The sequence below is a fragment of the Natrix helvetica genome (assembly GCF_964273705.1).
Source record: "Natrix helvetica genome assembly, chromosome: 15".
NCBI lineage: Eukaryota > Metazoa > Chordata > Lepidosauria > Squamata > Natricidae > Natrix > Natrix helvetica.
The window spans coordinates 5,973,460-5,990,388 of NC_138565.1; the positions used below are offsets into that span (position 1 = coordinate 5,973,460).

The 16,929-nt window shown below is 45.1% G+C and overlaps 1 protein-coding gene across 4 annotated transcripts in view; it reads right to left on the bottom strand.

Annotated features, from left to right (window-relative positions):
• Positions 1–16,929, bottom strand: part of COL27A1 (collagen type XXVII alpha 1 chain) — a 203,511-nt gene that overhangs the window by 157,441 nt on the left and 29,141 nt on the right. For 3 of the 4 annotated variants that reach the window (XR_014176514.1, XM_081967198.1, XM_081967197.1), the window contains 5 exons: positions 15,454–15,507; positions 13,922–13,975; positions 9,933–9,977; positions 8,700–8,753; positions 4,100–4,144 (listed from right to left, as the gene is read on the bottom strand). Coding sequence is in view for 3 of the 4 variants with exons in the window: in XM_081967198.1 (XP_081823324.1) it covers positions 4,100–4,144; positions 8,700–8,753; positions 9,933–9,977; positions 13,922–13,975; positions 15,454–15,507 (252 nt within the window). In the remaining variant the exon portion in view is untranslated. Of the gene's footprint in view, positions 1–4,099; positions 4,145–8,699; positions 8,754–9,928; positions 9,978–13,921; positions 13,976–15,453; positions 15,508–16,929 lie in introns of all 4 variants that reach the window. The other variant, XM_081967199.1, reaches the window with a different exon arrangement.

Genomic DNA, 16,929 nt, shown 5'->3' on the forward strand with positions numbered 1-16,929 from the left:
CTAAGCCTTTAACAGACTTGGTTATCGTTGCACCAACAGATTCTTCCAGCTTTATATATTTAGCAATAGCAATAAGACTTATATACCGGTTTATAAGTCCTTTTACAGCCCTCTCTAAGCGGTTGACAAAGTCAGCCTCTTGCCTCCCAACAATCTGGGTCCTTGTTTTACCCACCTCGGAAGGACGGAAGGCTGAGTTGACCTTGAGCCTGGTGAGATTCGAACTATAAGTTGCAGGTAGCTGGCAGTCGGCAGAAGTAGCCTGCAATACTGCACTCTAACCACTGCGCCACCATGGCTCATGTTTAGTATAGATATTAGTATATTTGGGGGAAGGGAGTACTTCTGCAAATATCACCGTTCCCCGCCCACCCCTCTTATTCCCAGTGCTTCAATCTTCTTCGCCTTCTCCACCCAAGTTAGAAAAAGCAAAAAACACTTGGAAAAAATATATATACGCCAAACTCACTTTCCACCCTGGTTGATTTACAGACTTACAAGAATTCATTTAGTGACGTTACCACGGCATTGAAAAAAATGGACTTGTGAATGTTTTTTTTTTTCCACACTTCAATGCTTAAATAGCATCCGCACAGACCTATGATCAAGATTCAGAGGCTTGGCAATTGACTCATATTTATGTCCCAGTATTGTGTGTGTGTGTGTGTGAGAGAGAGAGAGAGAGACAGACAGAGAGAGAGAGAGAGAGAGAGAGAGAGAGAAGGAGAGAGAGAGAGAGAGATGGAGAGAGAGATGATCCCCTTTTGTGACCATCTGATAAGCAAAAGTCAACAGAGAAGCCAACTATGTGAGTAATTGCAATGTTTCCCTTAACAACAATGGCAAGAAAAGTCACTTCACGAATGTCTCGCTTAGCAACAAAACATTGGGGGAAGGAGAGCGCTCAGTTGGGGTCATAAGTTGAGGACTACCAGTAACAACATGTTTTGACCCTTCTCCTCTGAACCGGGGGGGACTTTTGCAACGTCACAACTGTTTCTTCCATTCCCTGCAGAATGCAAACTTTTGAAGTGAGTTTTCCTAACGGGCGATCGAGAGAGGTCAGAATTCGCTACCGCTTAAGACCACTTCTGCAAGCCATTACCAGACTGACTCACTCGTACCCCTGGTTCCACCCCATCTCTTTTCCACACATTATATGAAAACGCGGCCAGGTTTAAGAGTTGTTGCGTTGTGTTTTGTGTGGGTTTTTTTTTTTTGTTTATTGCTCACAAGTTTCCTGGCACGAAAAAAGCAGCTGGTAGTGTTTTACTGCTCCGAGGAATAAAAACACATGACAAGAGAAAGAGAGGAGGCGGATATGCTGGCCTGGAGCTCGGTTGTGATTGATGAGCAAAGAGGAGACGAGGAAGAGGAACAAGACAAGGTAGTAATCCTGCCATTTGGACTTTTTTGGGCAAAATGAAAGGAGGAATTAGAGAGAGGAGGAGGGAAAGGAGGAGGGGAGAGGGAGAAGGAGGAAGAAAAGAAAAGGAAGCAGAAGAAGAGGAGGAGGAAGAAAATGAAGAAGAAGAAGAAGAGGAGGAGGAGGGGGAGGAAGAGGAGGAGGAGAAGAACAGAAAGAGGAGGAGGAGGGGGAAAGGAAGGAGAAGGAGGAGGAGGAGGAGGAGGAGAAGAAGGAGGAGGAGGAGGAGGAGAAGAAGAAGAAGAAGAAGAAGAAGAAGAAGAAGAAGAAGAAGAAGAAGAAGAAGAAGAAGAAGAAGAAGAAGAAGAAGAAGAAGAAGAAGAAGAAGAAGAAGAAGAAATAATCTCAAAGAGGGAAAGGAGCCCTCAGACTAGAATAGAAGAATTGAGACTTTTTTCAAATGAAGCAAAACTCAGTGCATGGAGTAACATTGATACTCCGGCTTGGAGTATGAAGATACTCAGAGCATGGAGTAACACGGGTGCTACTGTCTTGGGAGTATGAAAGTAGTCAGAGCATGGAATAACTTTGATGCTACTGTCTTGGAATATGGAGATACTCAGAACCTGGGGTAACAGTAATGCTAGAGGGTAGTGCGAATACTAAACAGAGAGGAAAACTTTTGAAGAGCTTAAAAAACAATAGAAAAAGCCCACAGAGATCAGGTGTGAGTATTATACATGCCCCTTCACTCTACAAATTGTGTTCCTCTCCGTTTCCAGGTAGCTGGGTACTTGCTCCTTGGCTTAAGATCAAAATGCACCTGATGGGTTTTGTTTTGTTTTAAAGCATGCGCACCCAAAAGTTGCTGGAGGGTGTTTTAATTTTAAAAAAAGGCAGTTTTAGCACAAGGGCAAGTTTGGGGAGAAATGCAAAAAATCCGGTGTCCTCACAAATGAATGTCCCAGAATAATGTTGCAATGGATGGCTGTGAAAGTTGGACCATAAGGAAGGCTGAGCGCCAAAGAATGGAGGCCTTTGAACTCTGGTGCTGGAGAAGACTCCTGCGAGTCCCTTGGACTGCAAGGCCATCCAACCGGTCAGTCCTAGAGGAGATCAATCCTGACTGCTCTTTAGAAGGCCGGATCCTGAAGAGGAAACTCAAAGACTTTGGCCAACTGATGAGAAGGAAGAAGGACTCCCTGGAGAAGAGCCTCATGCTGGGAAGGATGGAGGGGAAAAGAAGAAGGGGACGACAGAGAAGGAGGTGGCTGGATGGAGTCATCGAAGCAGTCGGCCTGAGCTTAAATAGACTCCGGAGGATGGAAGAGGACAGGAAGGCCTGGAGGAACATTGTCCATGGGCCGGACACAACTTCACAACAACCACCAACAACAAACATTTCAGGATCCAATCTGAGTCAGTTCCCCGGAACCAAAGGTTTATTTTGCTAAGCTTTTGGGCTTGTACTGGAACCCATTCCGAAGGAACATCTCCCTCTCTCTCCAGAATATATTCTGGAAATATTCAGATATTCTAAAGAGAGAGAAATTCCCAGGGAATGAGTTCCGGCACGAACCCCAGAATTTGTAAGAATAAACATTTGGTCCTGGGGACCGACTCCGATTGGTCTTTCCGATGTTCTCAACTTATCCTCAACTCTGCAACCCGAGTTGGTTGGTACAAGAATCGAACTGGAGAAAGTGGTGAGCTTACTAATTGGCCAATAAAGTGCCCAAGTCCTCCTCTTCTGACTCTTTTTTTCTCAGTTCCGATCTCTTCCACCGCATCTCAAACTATCTAAGTAGCAGAGCTCCCTGTAACACCATTGCCAAAAAGGCATTAAGAGTTGTCAATCTAATTTTGCGAAGCTTCTTCTCCGGTATCTCTCGTATTGCTAACTAGGGCATACAAAACCTTTGCAAGACCAATCCTCGAATACAGCTCGTCTGCCTGGAATCTACATTGTATATCGGGCATTAATACAATTGAGTAGGTCCAGAGGTATTTCACGAGAAGAGTCCTCCACCCCTCTTCTCACAACAGAATCCCTTATGCCACCAGGCTCGAAATTTTGGGCTTGGAAAACCTGGAGCTATGCCTTATCCCAGGGGTGTCCAAACTTGGGAACTTTAAGACTTGTGGACTTCAACTCCCAGAATTCCCCAGCCAGCATGGCTGGCTGGGGAATTCTGGGAGTTGAAGTCCACAAGTCTTAAAGTTCCCAAGTTTGGACACCCCTGCCTTATCCACTACAACATCCAACCTGTCAATGACTACTTCAGCTTCAACCACAATAATACTCGGGCATACAATCGATACAAACTCAAAGTAAACTGCTCCAAACTCGATTGCAGAAAATACAACTTCAGGCACAGAGTGGCCAACGCCTAGAATGCTCTACCTGACTCGGTTGTTACATCCTCAAACCCCCAAAACTTTAACCTTAAACTATCTACCGTTGACCTCAACCCATTCCTAAGAGGTCCGTAAAGGGGGCATGCATAAGTCCACCAGCGTGCCTACCATCCTACTGTCTCCATTTATTCGTACCCATTTACTGATTTCATACTTACATTTATACGTATACCTGTTATCTTTTACACGCTTGACAAACTAAATAAAATAAATGTCCATTTAAGAGAGCGGATGAGCGGAGAAGCAGCCGTTTGAATGGCTTCAACTTCAACCTGCCAACCTGGCTGTAGAAAAACCTTCTTCTCGCTGACTTACCTGGCTCCCTTTTAGGCCAGGATCCCCTATCGGTCCAGGTAACCCCTAAAACACAAGAGGGAAGAGAGAAACAAACGAAAGGCAAATTAATTGGGAGAGGTTCCCCACTCGGAGCATCTTTGAGGAGAGCAGCAAGAAAACACACTGCTGGGAATTGGGAAGGCGCCAAGGAAAAATCGGAAAGGAATTTCAAAAGTCAAAGGGAAAGACAAATAACAATATTACTAATAATAGACATTTTCCTGGCTAGTTGTTGGAGCGAGACGACTCTGCATATATATATATATATCTAAAGTTATATATATACATAAAGGCAAAAGTTCACCCACACCTGCCTGCTAGTTGTTCCCAACTCTAGGAGGCGGTGCTCCTCTCCTTTTCAAAGCCGAAGAGCCAGCGCTGTCCAAAGACGTCTCCGTGGTCATGTGGCCGGCATGACTCAATGGCAAAGGCGCACGGAACACTGTTCCCTTCCCACCAAAGGTGGTCCCTATTTTTTCTACTTGCATTTTTTACATGCTTTCAAATGGCTAGGTTGGCAGAAGCTGGGACAAGTCATGGGAGCTCACTCCGTTATGCGGCGCTCGGGGTTCGAACCGCCGAACTGCTGGCCTTTCTGATCGACAAGCTCAGCGTCTTAGCCACTGAGCCACTGTGTCTGTGTGTGTGTGTGTGTGTGAGAGAGAGAGAGAGAGAGAGAGAGAGGGAGGGAGGGAGGGAGGGAGGGAGAGAGAGAGAGAGAGAGAGAGAGAGAGAGAGAGAGAGAGAGAGAGAGAGAGAGAATGGACAGCCCCATTGCCAGGATCAAATAGGTAGACTAGAATAACAGAGTTGGAAGGGACCTTGGAGGTCTTCTAGTCCAAGCCCCTGCTTATGTGTACGATACCCTATACCACTTACCACTTCAGGCAAATGGTTGTCCAATTTCTTCTTAAAGACCCCCAGGGTTGGAGCATTCACAACTTCTGGAGGCAAGCAGTTCCACTGATTAATTGTTCTCACTGTCAGGAAATTCCTTCTTAATTCCAGGTTGCTTCTCTCCTTGGTTAGAACTTAGAATACCAGAGTTGGAAGGGACCTTGGAGGTCTTCTAGTCCAACCCCCTACTCAGGCAGGAAGCCCTATACTATTTCAGACCAATAAAGGGCTGCCTAATCTCTTCGTGATGGAGCACCCATAACATCTAGAGGCAAGTCGTTCCACCGATTAATTGTTCTCACTGTCAGAAAATTTCTCCTAAGTTCTAAGTTGTTTCTCTCCTTAGGTTACTGATCCATTTGCTCTCTTGCTAGTACAGACAGACGCACATCATTCAACTTTTGGCCAACACAACAGGTCTGTCAATGGCCTTTTAATGGGAGCTGAATGTTGAATGAGACATTTCCCCCTTTGGCAGAAGTTGGAAGCCCAAACATCTGGATTTAGAACAGGGATCTAGAAGATACTAAGCCTTGCTGTCTTCGTAGGGCAGGGCTGGGGGTACAAAGCTATCTGACAAAATGAAATTCAATGGTGCAAAAAGGCAGTTTCTATATTTAGGCAAGAAAAACCAAATGCACAGGTATGGTATAGGTGGTACCTTGCTCAATAGTAGTGACTGTGAGAGGGATCTTGGAGTCCTAGTGGACAACCACTTAAATAGGAGCCAGCCATGTGCAGCAGCTGCCAAAAAAGCCAACACAGTTCTAGGCTGCATCAACAGAGGGATAGAATCAAGATCACGTGGAGTGTTAATACCACTTTATAAGGCCTTGGTGAGGCCACACCTAGAGTAAGGCATCCAGTTTTGGTCACCACGATGTAAAAAAGATGTGGAGACTTTAAAAAGAGGGCAGAGAAGAGCAACAAAGAGGATTAGGGGACTGGAGACTAAAACATATGAAGAACGGTTGCAGGAACTGGGTATGTCTACTTTAATGAAAAGAAGGACTAGGGGAGACATGATAGCAGTCTTCCAATATCTCAGGGGTTGCCCCAAAGAAGAGGGAGTCAAGCTATTCTCCAAAGCATCTGAGGGTAGAACAAGAAGCAATGGGTGGAAACTAACCAAGGAGAGAAGCAACTTGGAACTAAGGAGAAATTTCCTGACAGTGAGAACAATGAATCAGTGGAACAACTTGCTTCCAGAAGTTGTGAATGCTCCAACACTGGAAGTTTTTAAGAAGAGACTGGATCACCATTTGACTGAAGTAGTGTAGGTTTTCCTGCTTAAGCAGAGAGGGTTGGACTAGAAGACCTCCAAGGTCCCTTCCAACTCTGTTATTCTATTCTAAAGCTGCCATGCTAACTCATATTATCCCGCTGGGTCGGCCCACACAGCATCCAGTTGGCTCTGTCCCCAACTTGGAAGGGTTGTGACGATTGACATCCAACCTGCTCTTCAATCCCTGGCTGAGTGGATGCCAGAAGTATCTGGCTTGCCCTCCTGGGAGAGAGAGAGAGGGACGGATCTAAAAAGGTTATTTATTTCTTTTTCTTTTTTCCCCCCGTGTGTTTTTCATAAATAGATGGCTCACCGCCTTTTACTGCCCTTCGGTTCTGACTTTTATGGGAAAGCTTAACGTTTTACGGGAAAACAAAGAACTGAGAAACAAGGAAGGGCACCGTTCGTTGGGCCAACCTCATCTCGCCAAGTTGCGATTCCCTCCCTCCCCACCTCCCGACAAATAAGAATAGCGTCTGGGACAAATGAGCAGGTTGGAGTATTTTCAAGATTTAAATCTAGGTTCTTTTCCTTTTCATCTAAAGCAGGATGTCCCCTTCCTCTTTTTTTCCAGACGGAAAATTCAGTTTAGTATTTTGGCCCCTGTGGAATGATCTGTCCCGTTTTTGGAAATGTATATATTTCCAAACTATATATATGTTTATTTATCAGCACAAATACAACACAAACATAGCAAAGGCAACATTAAAAATAAAAATATGGTTTTCTGCCTGGATGGTCTTCTGTAATGAGCCGAAGGACAGAAAGGGGGAGTAGTGAGCTCCCTCCCATATTTGGGCATACCAGGGGTTGTAACACAAATACATACCTATTTCCCTGGCTCAGCTGATAAGGAGGAGAGCCTGTGGCTTAGTGGCTAATACATCTGCCTAATATGTAATACAGCCCAGGTTCAAATCCCAGTAAAGGTATGGCTAGCTGATGAGAGCTAAATAGCTTGAAATAGATCTATACTAGTCTCCCTTGATTTATTTATCAGCACAAATACAACACTATATATATATATATGGATAGGTTTGTGGGGTCCTTGGGGGGGGGATGTCTCCGAGCTTGGTGGTTTTCTTGCAAACGTTTCATGACCCAACTAGGGAACATCATCAGTGCTAGAAGGGAGTGGGGTTTGCTGGGAGGAGGCGGAGGAGAAAGGGAAGAGGAGGAGAAGGACTGTGGGGTCCTTGTGGCTTTCTGAGCTTGGTGGTTTTCTTGCAGACATTTCGTTACCCAACTAGAGAACAGCATCAGTGCTAGAAGGGAGTGGGGTTTGGAGAGAGAGGAGGAGGAGGACTGTGGGGTCCTTGCTGCTCCTTGACCTTGGTGGTTTGCTTGCAGACATTTCATGACCCAACTAGGGAACATCATCCCAGGATGGATGGATGGATGATGGACATAGAAATAGACAGACAGACAGACAGACAGACAGACAGACAGACATAGAGATGGATGGATGGATGGATGATGGACATGGAGATAGGTAGAGAGATAGAGAGAGAGATAGGTAGATAGAGAGATAGAAGATAGATAGATAGATAGATAGATAGATAGATAGATAGATAGATGATAGATAGATAGATAGATAGAATGATAGAATGATAGAATGATAGAATGATAGATGATAGATAGATGGATGGATGGATGATGGACATGGAGATAGGTAGAGAGAGAGATAGGTAGATAGAGAGATAGAAGATAGATAGATAGAATGATAGATGATAGATGGATGGATGGATGGATGGATGGATGGATGGATGGATGGATGGATGGACGATGGACATAGAGACAGACAGACAAACAGACAGACAAAGAGATGGATGGATGGATGGATGGATGATAGACATAGAGCTAGATAGATGATAGATAGATCTAGTGGTGGGATTCAGCCAGTTTGCACCACTTTGGGAGAACCAGTTGTTAACTTTCTGAGCAGTTAGGTGAACTGGTTGTTGGAGGAAAGCATTAGGGCAGAGAACCGGTTGCTAAATTATTTGAATCCCACCACTGCCACAATGCATTAATCCAAAATGTCCTCTGGAGCCAAGACATTCAAAAACCTTGTAAAAAGAAAAGAGAAAGATCACACCATGCATCTCCCATATTCAGGGGTTTGTTTTGAGAACAATAACTCACCTGATCAAATCAACCGGCGTATCAAATATGGTGTTGGGCTAACCATCCCATTTTCCCGAACAGCAGCATCTCAGGAAGAAGCGGAGGGTTGGAAGCCCTTCTCCCTGACATGCTAGCTTTCCCCACGGGGAGAAAGAAAGAAGGAGGCCGTGGCTCCGTCGGCAAACCCCTCCCGATAGGATCCGAAATCACCTACCAGGATTTTCCCCCCTACCCTGTGCTGCGTTCAGCACAATAAAAGATTTACTGCACCTGCCTGCCAGGATAACCTTTGGCTCCTCGGTTTCCTTGAGCACCTCGATTGCCCTGCCCGAAAAGAAAAGAAAAAACCCGCAAAAGAAGGTTAGTGGAGAAAAGAGAAGAGGAAGAATTACCGTATTTTTCAGAGCATAAGACGCTCTGGTGTATAAGACGCACCTTAGGTTTTGGGGAGGAAAATAAGAGGAGGAAAAATTCTGCCTCTGCCCACCAGCATCCATGGTATTCAGCTGACACATGGTAACAAGATCAGCCAATGAATAGGCAGAGCAATTAAGTCAGCCAACGAGGGCTATATGGACTCTGAAACAGTATTTGCTGTGTGAGCAACAAGGAGACAGGAAGGAACCTGGCTTAGCCGACAACTGAACGTGAAACGGCTTGTGTTTTGCTTGTGTTTACTGCTACCTTGGAAAACCTGCTTTTGGTAATGTATTGTATATTATTATTATTTGGAATCCTGCTGAATCAGTTACTGTGCTTTCTGAATGTGATTGCCGCTGCAAACTCTGCCCAGCCAGGTCAGCTTCAGCGCTTATTGCAGCCTGATTCAGCACAGGTGTTGTATAATGCAGAAGTGGCTTTCTACCGGTTTGCATCGCTTCGGGCGAACCAGTAATGGTAATTTGGCCTGGGTCACAGAACCGGCAGCGACCCAGGCTGGCCACACCCCTGTACCAGTTCCCCGGTCTCCGTTGCTGTTGCTGGTGTGTTTTTTTCACAAATTATAGTGAACTGCGCACGCTCGCAAACCGGTAACAACTCACCCCTGGTATAATTATATATCAGTAATCGAAAGCAGTGGGCATTTTTGAGTCCAGGCTGTGATTGATTATTTCGTTTGCAAAATGGCAAACGAACCATAAATACTCAAAAATGCTATGTTCGGGATTGTGTTGTAGAAATGTGCAGTGCATTATAAATTTGCAAGGAACTTGGTTTTGTATAAAACGTTTGAACAATACTTGCCAAATTTCTATATCATCGACAACAAAATTAGGTTGGGTGCACTTTATTTATTTTTAATACCTGTTTTGAATTCTATATTCTACTTGGAACATTCTCCTCGGAGAGAATTTACGCCAACGTTCCCATCGACGTGGCTATGAATAAAACTGAACTTGTGCTTTCAAAAAACAAACATTCTATCCATCCAGAATTTCTGGCCAATCACGAGACGAGCATCACACCCTCAAAAAAAATCTCAAAATCAGGAGAAATACTTACAGGTTGTCCGGAATGGCCTGTTGGACCGAGATAACCTTTGTGTCCCTGTTCAAAAGAATAAAGATGGACATATAAGTTTGTAGAGTCATCCAGCTCACAGTTGTCCCAAAGGTGCTTTTTTTTCAGGAGGCAACTGGACTTTCTTGTCTTTTTCTTCTGAAGATGTTTTTTCTTCTCACCCGAGAAGCTTCTTCCAGCTCTGACTGACTGATGGTGGGGAATGGAAGGATGTATACTCCTTGCAGACAGCTGGTCCTTTGCATCCTTTTAGATGCATCCTTTTAGCATGGCTGGCTGGGGAATTCTGGGAGTTGAAGTCCATAAGTCTTAAAGTTCCCAAGTTTGGACACCCCTGCTCTACAGACTTTTAGCTCTACAATTTGGGATGGGCACCCTTCAAATGTTGTAGGAATGGATTTCCAGAGGGGAAAAATTGCAGACTCCTGGAACCACTGGCACCAATCAGGTGAACCTGAGGACACAGAGAAAGCTCCAAGTGGCCTCAACGACCCTCCAAAAGGATGCAAATGACCAGCAGTCTGCAAGGAATATAAATCCTTCCATTCCCCTCCATCATCCAGTCAGAGTTGAAGAAGCTTCTTGGATGAGAAGAAAAACATCTTCAGAAGAAAAAAAGCAAGGAAGTCCAGTTGCCTCCTGAAAAAGCACCTTTGGGACAATACACATGGACATACAACGATTTAGTTGTTTAGGGAAAAGCCATCTTCCAAACTCGAGAAGGTAGATGCCCACGTACGATCCAGAGTGATGAAACCAGCAAGCACCAGCACCATGGCTTGCTTGGATCCACCTTCTTTGCGTCGAGCGAGGAGGTGGAAAGGAGAAGTCCACGACCATTCTTGGATGAGGGGGAGATACCACATGCCAAAGTATGTGGGTGTTTTTGCCAGTGTCTGCTACTAAACCAAAAAAAAAATGCCACCCAATATGCTGGTGACTCCTTCCACGACTTCCTGCAGATGGCTTTGTCCTCTCAAGCAGCTCAAGAAGTGTATGAATCAGAAGTGAAGCCTCCTGAGGTGCCAAATTCCTTCTTTACGCACGGAAGCTGGGCCAGCTGTCAGTCATAATAGATCATTCCTGCAGTTGGGACGGGCCAGTTGTCTAATTCGGCATGTGGCTTCCTACATTGCTTCGGAGGGAAACACAGCACAGCTGGTTTGAAGGTTTGTAGAGTTTGCTAAGCTCACCCCCCCACACACACATTTCCAGAGCCCAGCTCCATCTTAACAGAAGGCTCGGTACTCAGTATATTATGAACGTAAGATTCAGCGGACTGAGAGGCAGACGCAAAGAATAACAGAATAACAGATGAGTTGGAAGGGGCCTTGTAGGTCATCTAGACCAAGCCCCAGCCCAAGCAGAAGACCTGACATCATGACTGACAGATGGCAGTCCAGTCTCTTCTTGAAAGCTTCCAGGGATGAAGCTCCCACAACTTCTGAAGGCAACTTCTGTTCCCTTGGTTGATTGTTCTCACTGTCAGAAAATTCCTCTTTATTTCTAGGTCGAATCTCTCCTTGGTCAGTTTCCATCCATTATTCCTTGTCTGGCGCTTTGGAAAACAGGTTGACCTCCTCCTCTCTGTGGCAGTCCCTCAAATATTGGAAGACTGTTATCCTGTCTCCCCTGGTCCTTCTCTTCCCTAGACTAGCCATGCCCAGTTCCTGCAACCGTTCATCGTAGGTTTTAGCCTCCAGTCCCCTCATCATCCTGGTTGCTCTTCTCTGCACTCTTTCTAGAGTCTCAACATCTTTTTTATAGCGTGGTGACCAAAGCTGAATGCAGTATTCTAGGTGTGGTCTTACTAAGGCTTTGCAGAGTGGTATTAGTACCTCCCTTGATCTTGATTGTATCTCTCTTTTAATGCAACGTAGGATTGCATTGGCTTTTTTTGGCTGCCGCCGCACATTGCTAACTCATATTTAACTGGTTGTCCACTAAGACTCCAAGATCCTTCTCACAGTTACTGCTATTAAGCCCGGTTTCTCCTTGTCTATTTTGGTTTTTCTTGCCAAAGTGTAAGACAAGAAACAACAGATGGAAACTAAGCAAGGACTTGGAATTAAGGAGAAACTTCCTAACAGTGAGGACAATTAACCAGTGCCTTCAGAAGTTGTCGGTGCTTCATCACTGGAGGTTTTTAAGGAGAGACTGGACAACCACTTGTCTGAAATGGTATAAAGTCTCCTGTTTGAGCAGGAGGTTGGACTAGAAGACCTCCAAGGTCCCTTCCAGCTCTATCCTGATTGATACCCTAAATTGATCCTAAAGCCAACACCATATTCGACGCATTGAAATTGAAGTACTATTTGGCTACCTCAACTAAACCATCCACATCTTCTCCATCCAGAAACCTGACCCCCACAATTTGGCTCACCGTGTCCTGAAAAACTTTCGGCTAACTTGTCGATCCTTTTCAGGCTGCATGACCGACCGTGCATTATTAATATTATTATTATTTTTTAAAAAAAATTAACTACCCTTCCAAAGCAAGACGGGAAAGTGATGAAAGAGGCAATCGGCTTTTAAGCAATCTTGATTGACGTCCCCAAGATGCCTTCAAGAAGAACCGGAAATGTCAAGAGACAGGGGAGGGGGGGGAAAAACGACCATCTGGATTTACTCTTCTTTTTTCCCCCAGAGGTTTCTGGAGAATTCCAAGCTGTCAGTCACAATTGAGCCTTCTTTTGGGAGAAGGGGACGAATCGCTCATCTTTGGTGGCAGGCTTAATCCCCAGCCGACGGTCCGTGTGACAGTCCAGACAGAAAAGAAGAGGAGAAATGATGACCAAAACAGCTTTGTACATCTGCCAAGAAGAGTTGGGGAAGACCGCAAGCGAAGCCCAGTTTAATGGTGAGCTGAAAACTCTCCAGAGGTGGGGTGAGATCCAAAAAAGTACTTTACAGTTATGACAAAACAAAAAAAAGCTTAGGAGGCCGAAACCTGGGGGGTGGGGTGGGGGCAATATCCTATTTGTAGATTCCTACGTAGCCACTTTTTTAAAAAATAGACACTCCTTGAGTTCTTCAGGTCCAGACCCAGAACTGGACTGATCCTGAGCTACATCAGCAGAGACAATTCTGCAGATCGGATACAACGCCAAATTTAGTCCGCTCACAAATAACCCCGATGCAACTTCCGCGGAACAGGGGAGGGGAACCTCCTCCCGATGTGGGAGGAGCAGAGGTTGGAGGATGTTGAAGACCCACCAACCACCGCTGGAAAGGGCTGCGAAAGCAACGTTTGAAATTGCTGGGTTTTGGGGTTCTTGTTGTTTGCTTTTTTTGAAGGCATCTCTGCATGGTTTGGTCAGCTCTTTCGGATACTCTTCTCAGGGGCATTGTGGGTAAATCCACGGCTGCAAGGAATGTCTGAAGAAGTCACAGGGGAGAGTCCTGGTGTGTGGGGGGCCATTTCCGTTGTGTCAGGAGAACCAAGAAAGTGGAGGAAAAATGGACTCGTGTCTCCGCAACAGCAGGAAATACGTGTTCTGAGCGAGGCTTCCCAAGAGCCTGAAGCAAACTCCTGGTCCCGAAAAAAAAACCCCTTTTATTAATTGATTGTGAATTCTGCTCATTCACAGCCAGCAAAGTCTTTCAAGGGAGGATTTACAGTCACAGACCTTATCTGGCTTGGAGGGCTGCCAGGCCGAGAGCTGCAAAACTTGGCAAGGAGTCTCAGAAAGTCACGAACCAATTAAGCGAACTAATGGCCTCCTGCAAACTCCACTCCCCTTTCACTCCTCTTTTATTTCCTCTGCAAGATGAAGCAATTGGAGCACCTCTTGGAATTGATCTTGAAGATGTTCCTCCAGAATACATGGATTCAAGGCTACTAAAGAATGACTGCTTGTCTCAAATAGTTCTTGGGTTTGAAGGTCCCAAAACTTCACTTGAGTCCATACTCAGTCCACCTCAGGAAAACCACCCAATAGGATCCACCCCAGAATGAAATAAGTTCTTACCTTCCTACCAGGTGATCCAGGAAATCCTGTCAATCCAGGCAAGCCCATATGACCCTGTAACCAAAAAAGAAGAGCAGGTTTTTATTTGACCTGGCCACCAGAAATCTAAGCAGGAAGGAACTCCGTATGTCAAATCTTCACGACCGCAAAGACAATCTCAGAGACATTGTTATAAGAGAACGAGGCAGTGGTGGGTTCCAGGCGGTACGGACCGGTACAGCTATACCGGTAGTAGCTGGGAGCAGCGGCCACTCTACTGATACAATGGCTCATTTGGCCCATCCACCTGCCCGTCTGTGTTTTTTTGCAAAAATGGGCCCATTTTTTGTCAAAAAAAGGCATGCATAGCCTTTAGGAGGCTTATAGTGTGCTCCTGGGGGCTGTTGGGGGGCAAAATTGAGCAAAAACGGCCTGTTTCTTGCTCATTTCTGCTCTCCCCAGCCGCTAAGAGCTCTCTGAAAGCCTCCTAAAGGTTCTGCAAGGCCATTTTGGTGAAGGGGGCAGGGTTTCGGGAGGCAAAAAATGATGCATTCAGTGTATAAGACGCACCCAGATTTTCAGCTTCTTTTTTGAGGGGAAAAAGGTGCGTCTTAGAAAATTACGGTAGCTTTTCCTTCTAACCCATTCAATTTTGACATGTTTGCAACCCGTATCACATCAGGAAGACGGTTTCTGGGCATTGGTGTGTGCTGATTTTTATTTGTATTATTTTGTACTATTCAAAGTCAAAGACAAGGGACGCAGTAGCTCAGCGGCTAAGACGCCGAGCTTGTCGATCGGAAAGACTGATAGTTGGGCGGTTTGAATCCCTAGCGCTGCGTAATGGAGGGAGCTCCCGTGACTTGTCCCAGCTTCTGCCAACCTAGCAGTGCAAAAGCACATTAAAAAATACAAGTAGAAAAATAGGAACCATCTTTGGTGGGAAGGGAACAGAGTTCCGTGCGCCTTCGGCGTTGAGTCACGCCGGCCACATGACCATGGAGACGTCTTCGGACAGCTCTGGCTCTTCGGCTTTGAAACGGAGATGAGCACCGCCCCCTAGAGTCGGGAACAACTAGCGACAGATGTGCGAGGGGAACTTTTACCTTTACCTTATTCTGCCTTCTTTTGATATTTTTGTACAAGAGAACCACAGGAAAACTTCTGCCACTCGGAGGATTAAATACATCATAAACTAATGTCAGATCGCTTCCAGGAGCACTCCCACCCGAGGCTAATCTCTTGAGACTGCTGAAGCATGGCTCTATAAAAGCTAGTTAATCTGGTGTCTGTTTACCAGACACCAAAGACCTTCTCCTCTCTTCTGGCACACGCAGAAGAAGGTCAGAAGAAGAGAAACAGAATCTTCTCCCACATCCACTGAGGTTTGGAGAACAGTCCATATAAATCAAGTCCACTGCCATAAATATTTGTGACATTCCCTAGTTCCATTGAGAAGCGGGGGGAAAGAGGAATGCAAAATCCTCACGACACACGGCGCTCCCCAAACCACATTGCCACCCCGCTTAATACAAGACCGAGCCCGACTTTACCTTCTGCCCATACCGTGCTTTCCCAGGTGATAATCCGGGGTCTCCTTTCTGGCCCTGAAAATGGAAAACAAAATTTAGACCTTGGAGGTATTGTATATCTCTATATCTATCTATCTATCTATCTATCTATCTATCTATCTATCTATCTATCTATCTATCTATCTATCTATCATCTATCTATCTATCTATCTATCTATCTATCTATCTATCTATCATCTATCATCTATCTATCTATCTATCTATCTATCTATCTATCTATCTATCATCTATCTATCCTGTATCTATTCCCTCTACTGTATCTATTAACTATCTCTCTCTCTCTCTCTCTCTCTCTCTCTCTCTCTCTTTATCATATATCCTGTGTCTATTCTCTCTCTCCTGTATCTATTATCTCTCTCTCTCTCTCTCTCTCTCTCTCTATCTATCATCTATCTATCCTGTATCTATTCTCTCTCTCCTGTATCTATTATCTCTCTCTCTATCTCTCTATCTATCATCTATCTATCTATCTATCTATCTATCTATCTATCTATCTATCTATCTATCTATCTCTATCTCTATGTCCAATGTCTGTCTGTCTATCCATCCATCCATCCATCCATCCATCCATCCATCCATCCATCCAGAATGCAAGAGGGATTGGATTGTTTATGGCAATGTAATGACTCTAAGCTGATGACTTGTTTAACTCCACTCCTGGCTCTTCCCTGCTCTTCCCTTGCATTAGACCCAGAGGTGGGTTTCCAATTTTTTTTATTACCGGTTGTGGTGCGCTTCCACGTATCACTTCTGTGCATGCGCGATGCATCTTCGGATGTGCAGAAGCATCGGGTTGGGTAAGTGGAGCCTTGCGCCCCCGCTACTACGGCTTCGGCTGATCTGGGCCGGACCGGCAGAAATCCACCTCTGATTAGACCTCCATAATATAATCAGAGAGCTTCGTAATGTAAATTTTGAACACCTAAAATGTCTAAATAAGCTTTTGGAAGTTTTCCAGGTCTTGGGCGTTCTGCCAGTTCTGCCCAGTGGGTAATAATCCAGCTCTCCCTTCTACTTGGGAAGGTTATTCTTTGTCCTCCTTTCTCTCCCTCTCTTTGTTTAGCTAAAACAAAGTGAAGCTTATCAAATAAACTCCCGGAGACGTCCAAGAACCGATCAAGTTTTCTTGGCGACAAAACGGAAGTGGGCTGCCGTTGCCTTCTGCAACGTGGAGAGATGAAATAAAGACTCCTAACAAGCCTCAGTTGAGTTAAGCATGCTTTAGTAGTTAACTTTTATCATTGTAGTTTACTTTAGACCATGTGACCCGAAGTGTCGTGTATTTATCTAATTGTAGGATCCTTTATAGCTGCGCCAATGTTCTAGTGATGGCTCCATTTTTATTTTTTGGGTCTTTGAATGAGACTCATTTCCTGCCAACTACAAGGCCAGGTCCGAGCAGTTCCCTAGTAACTTTCCTACCAAGGGGGTTTGCCC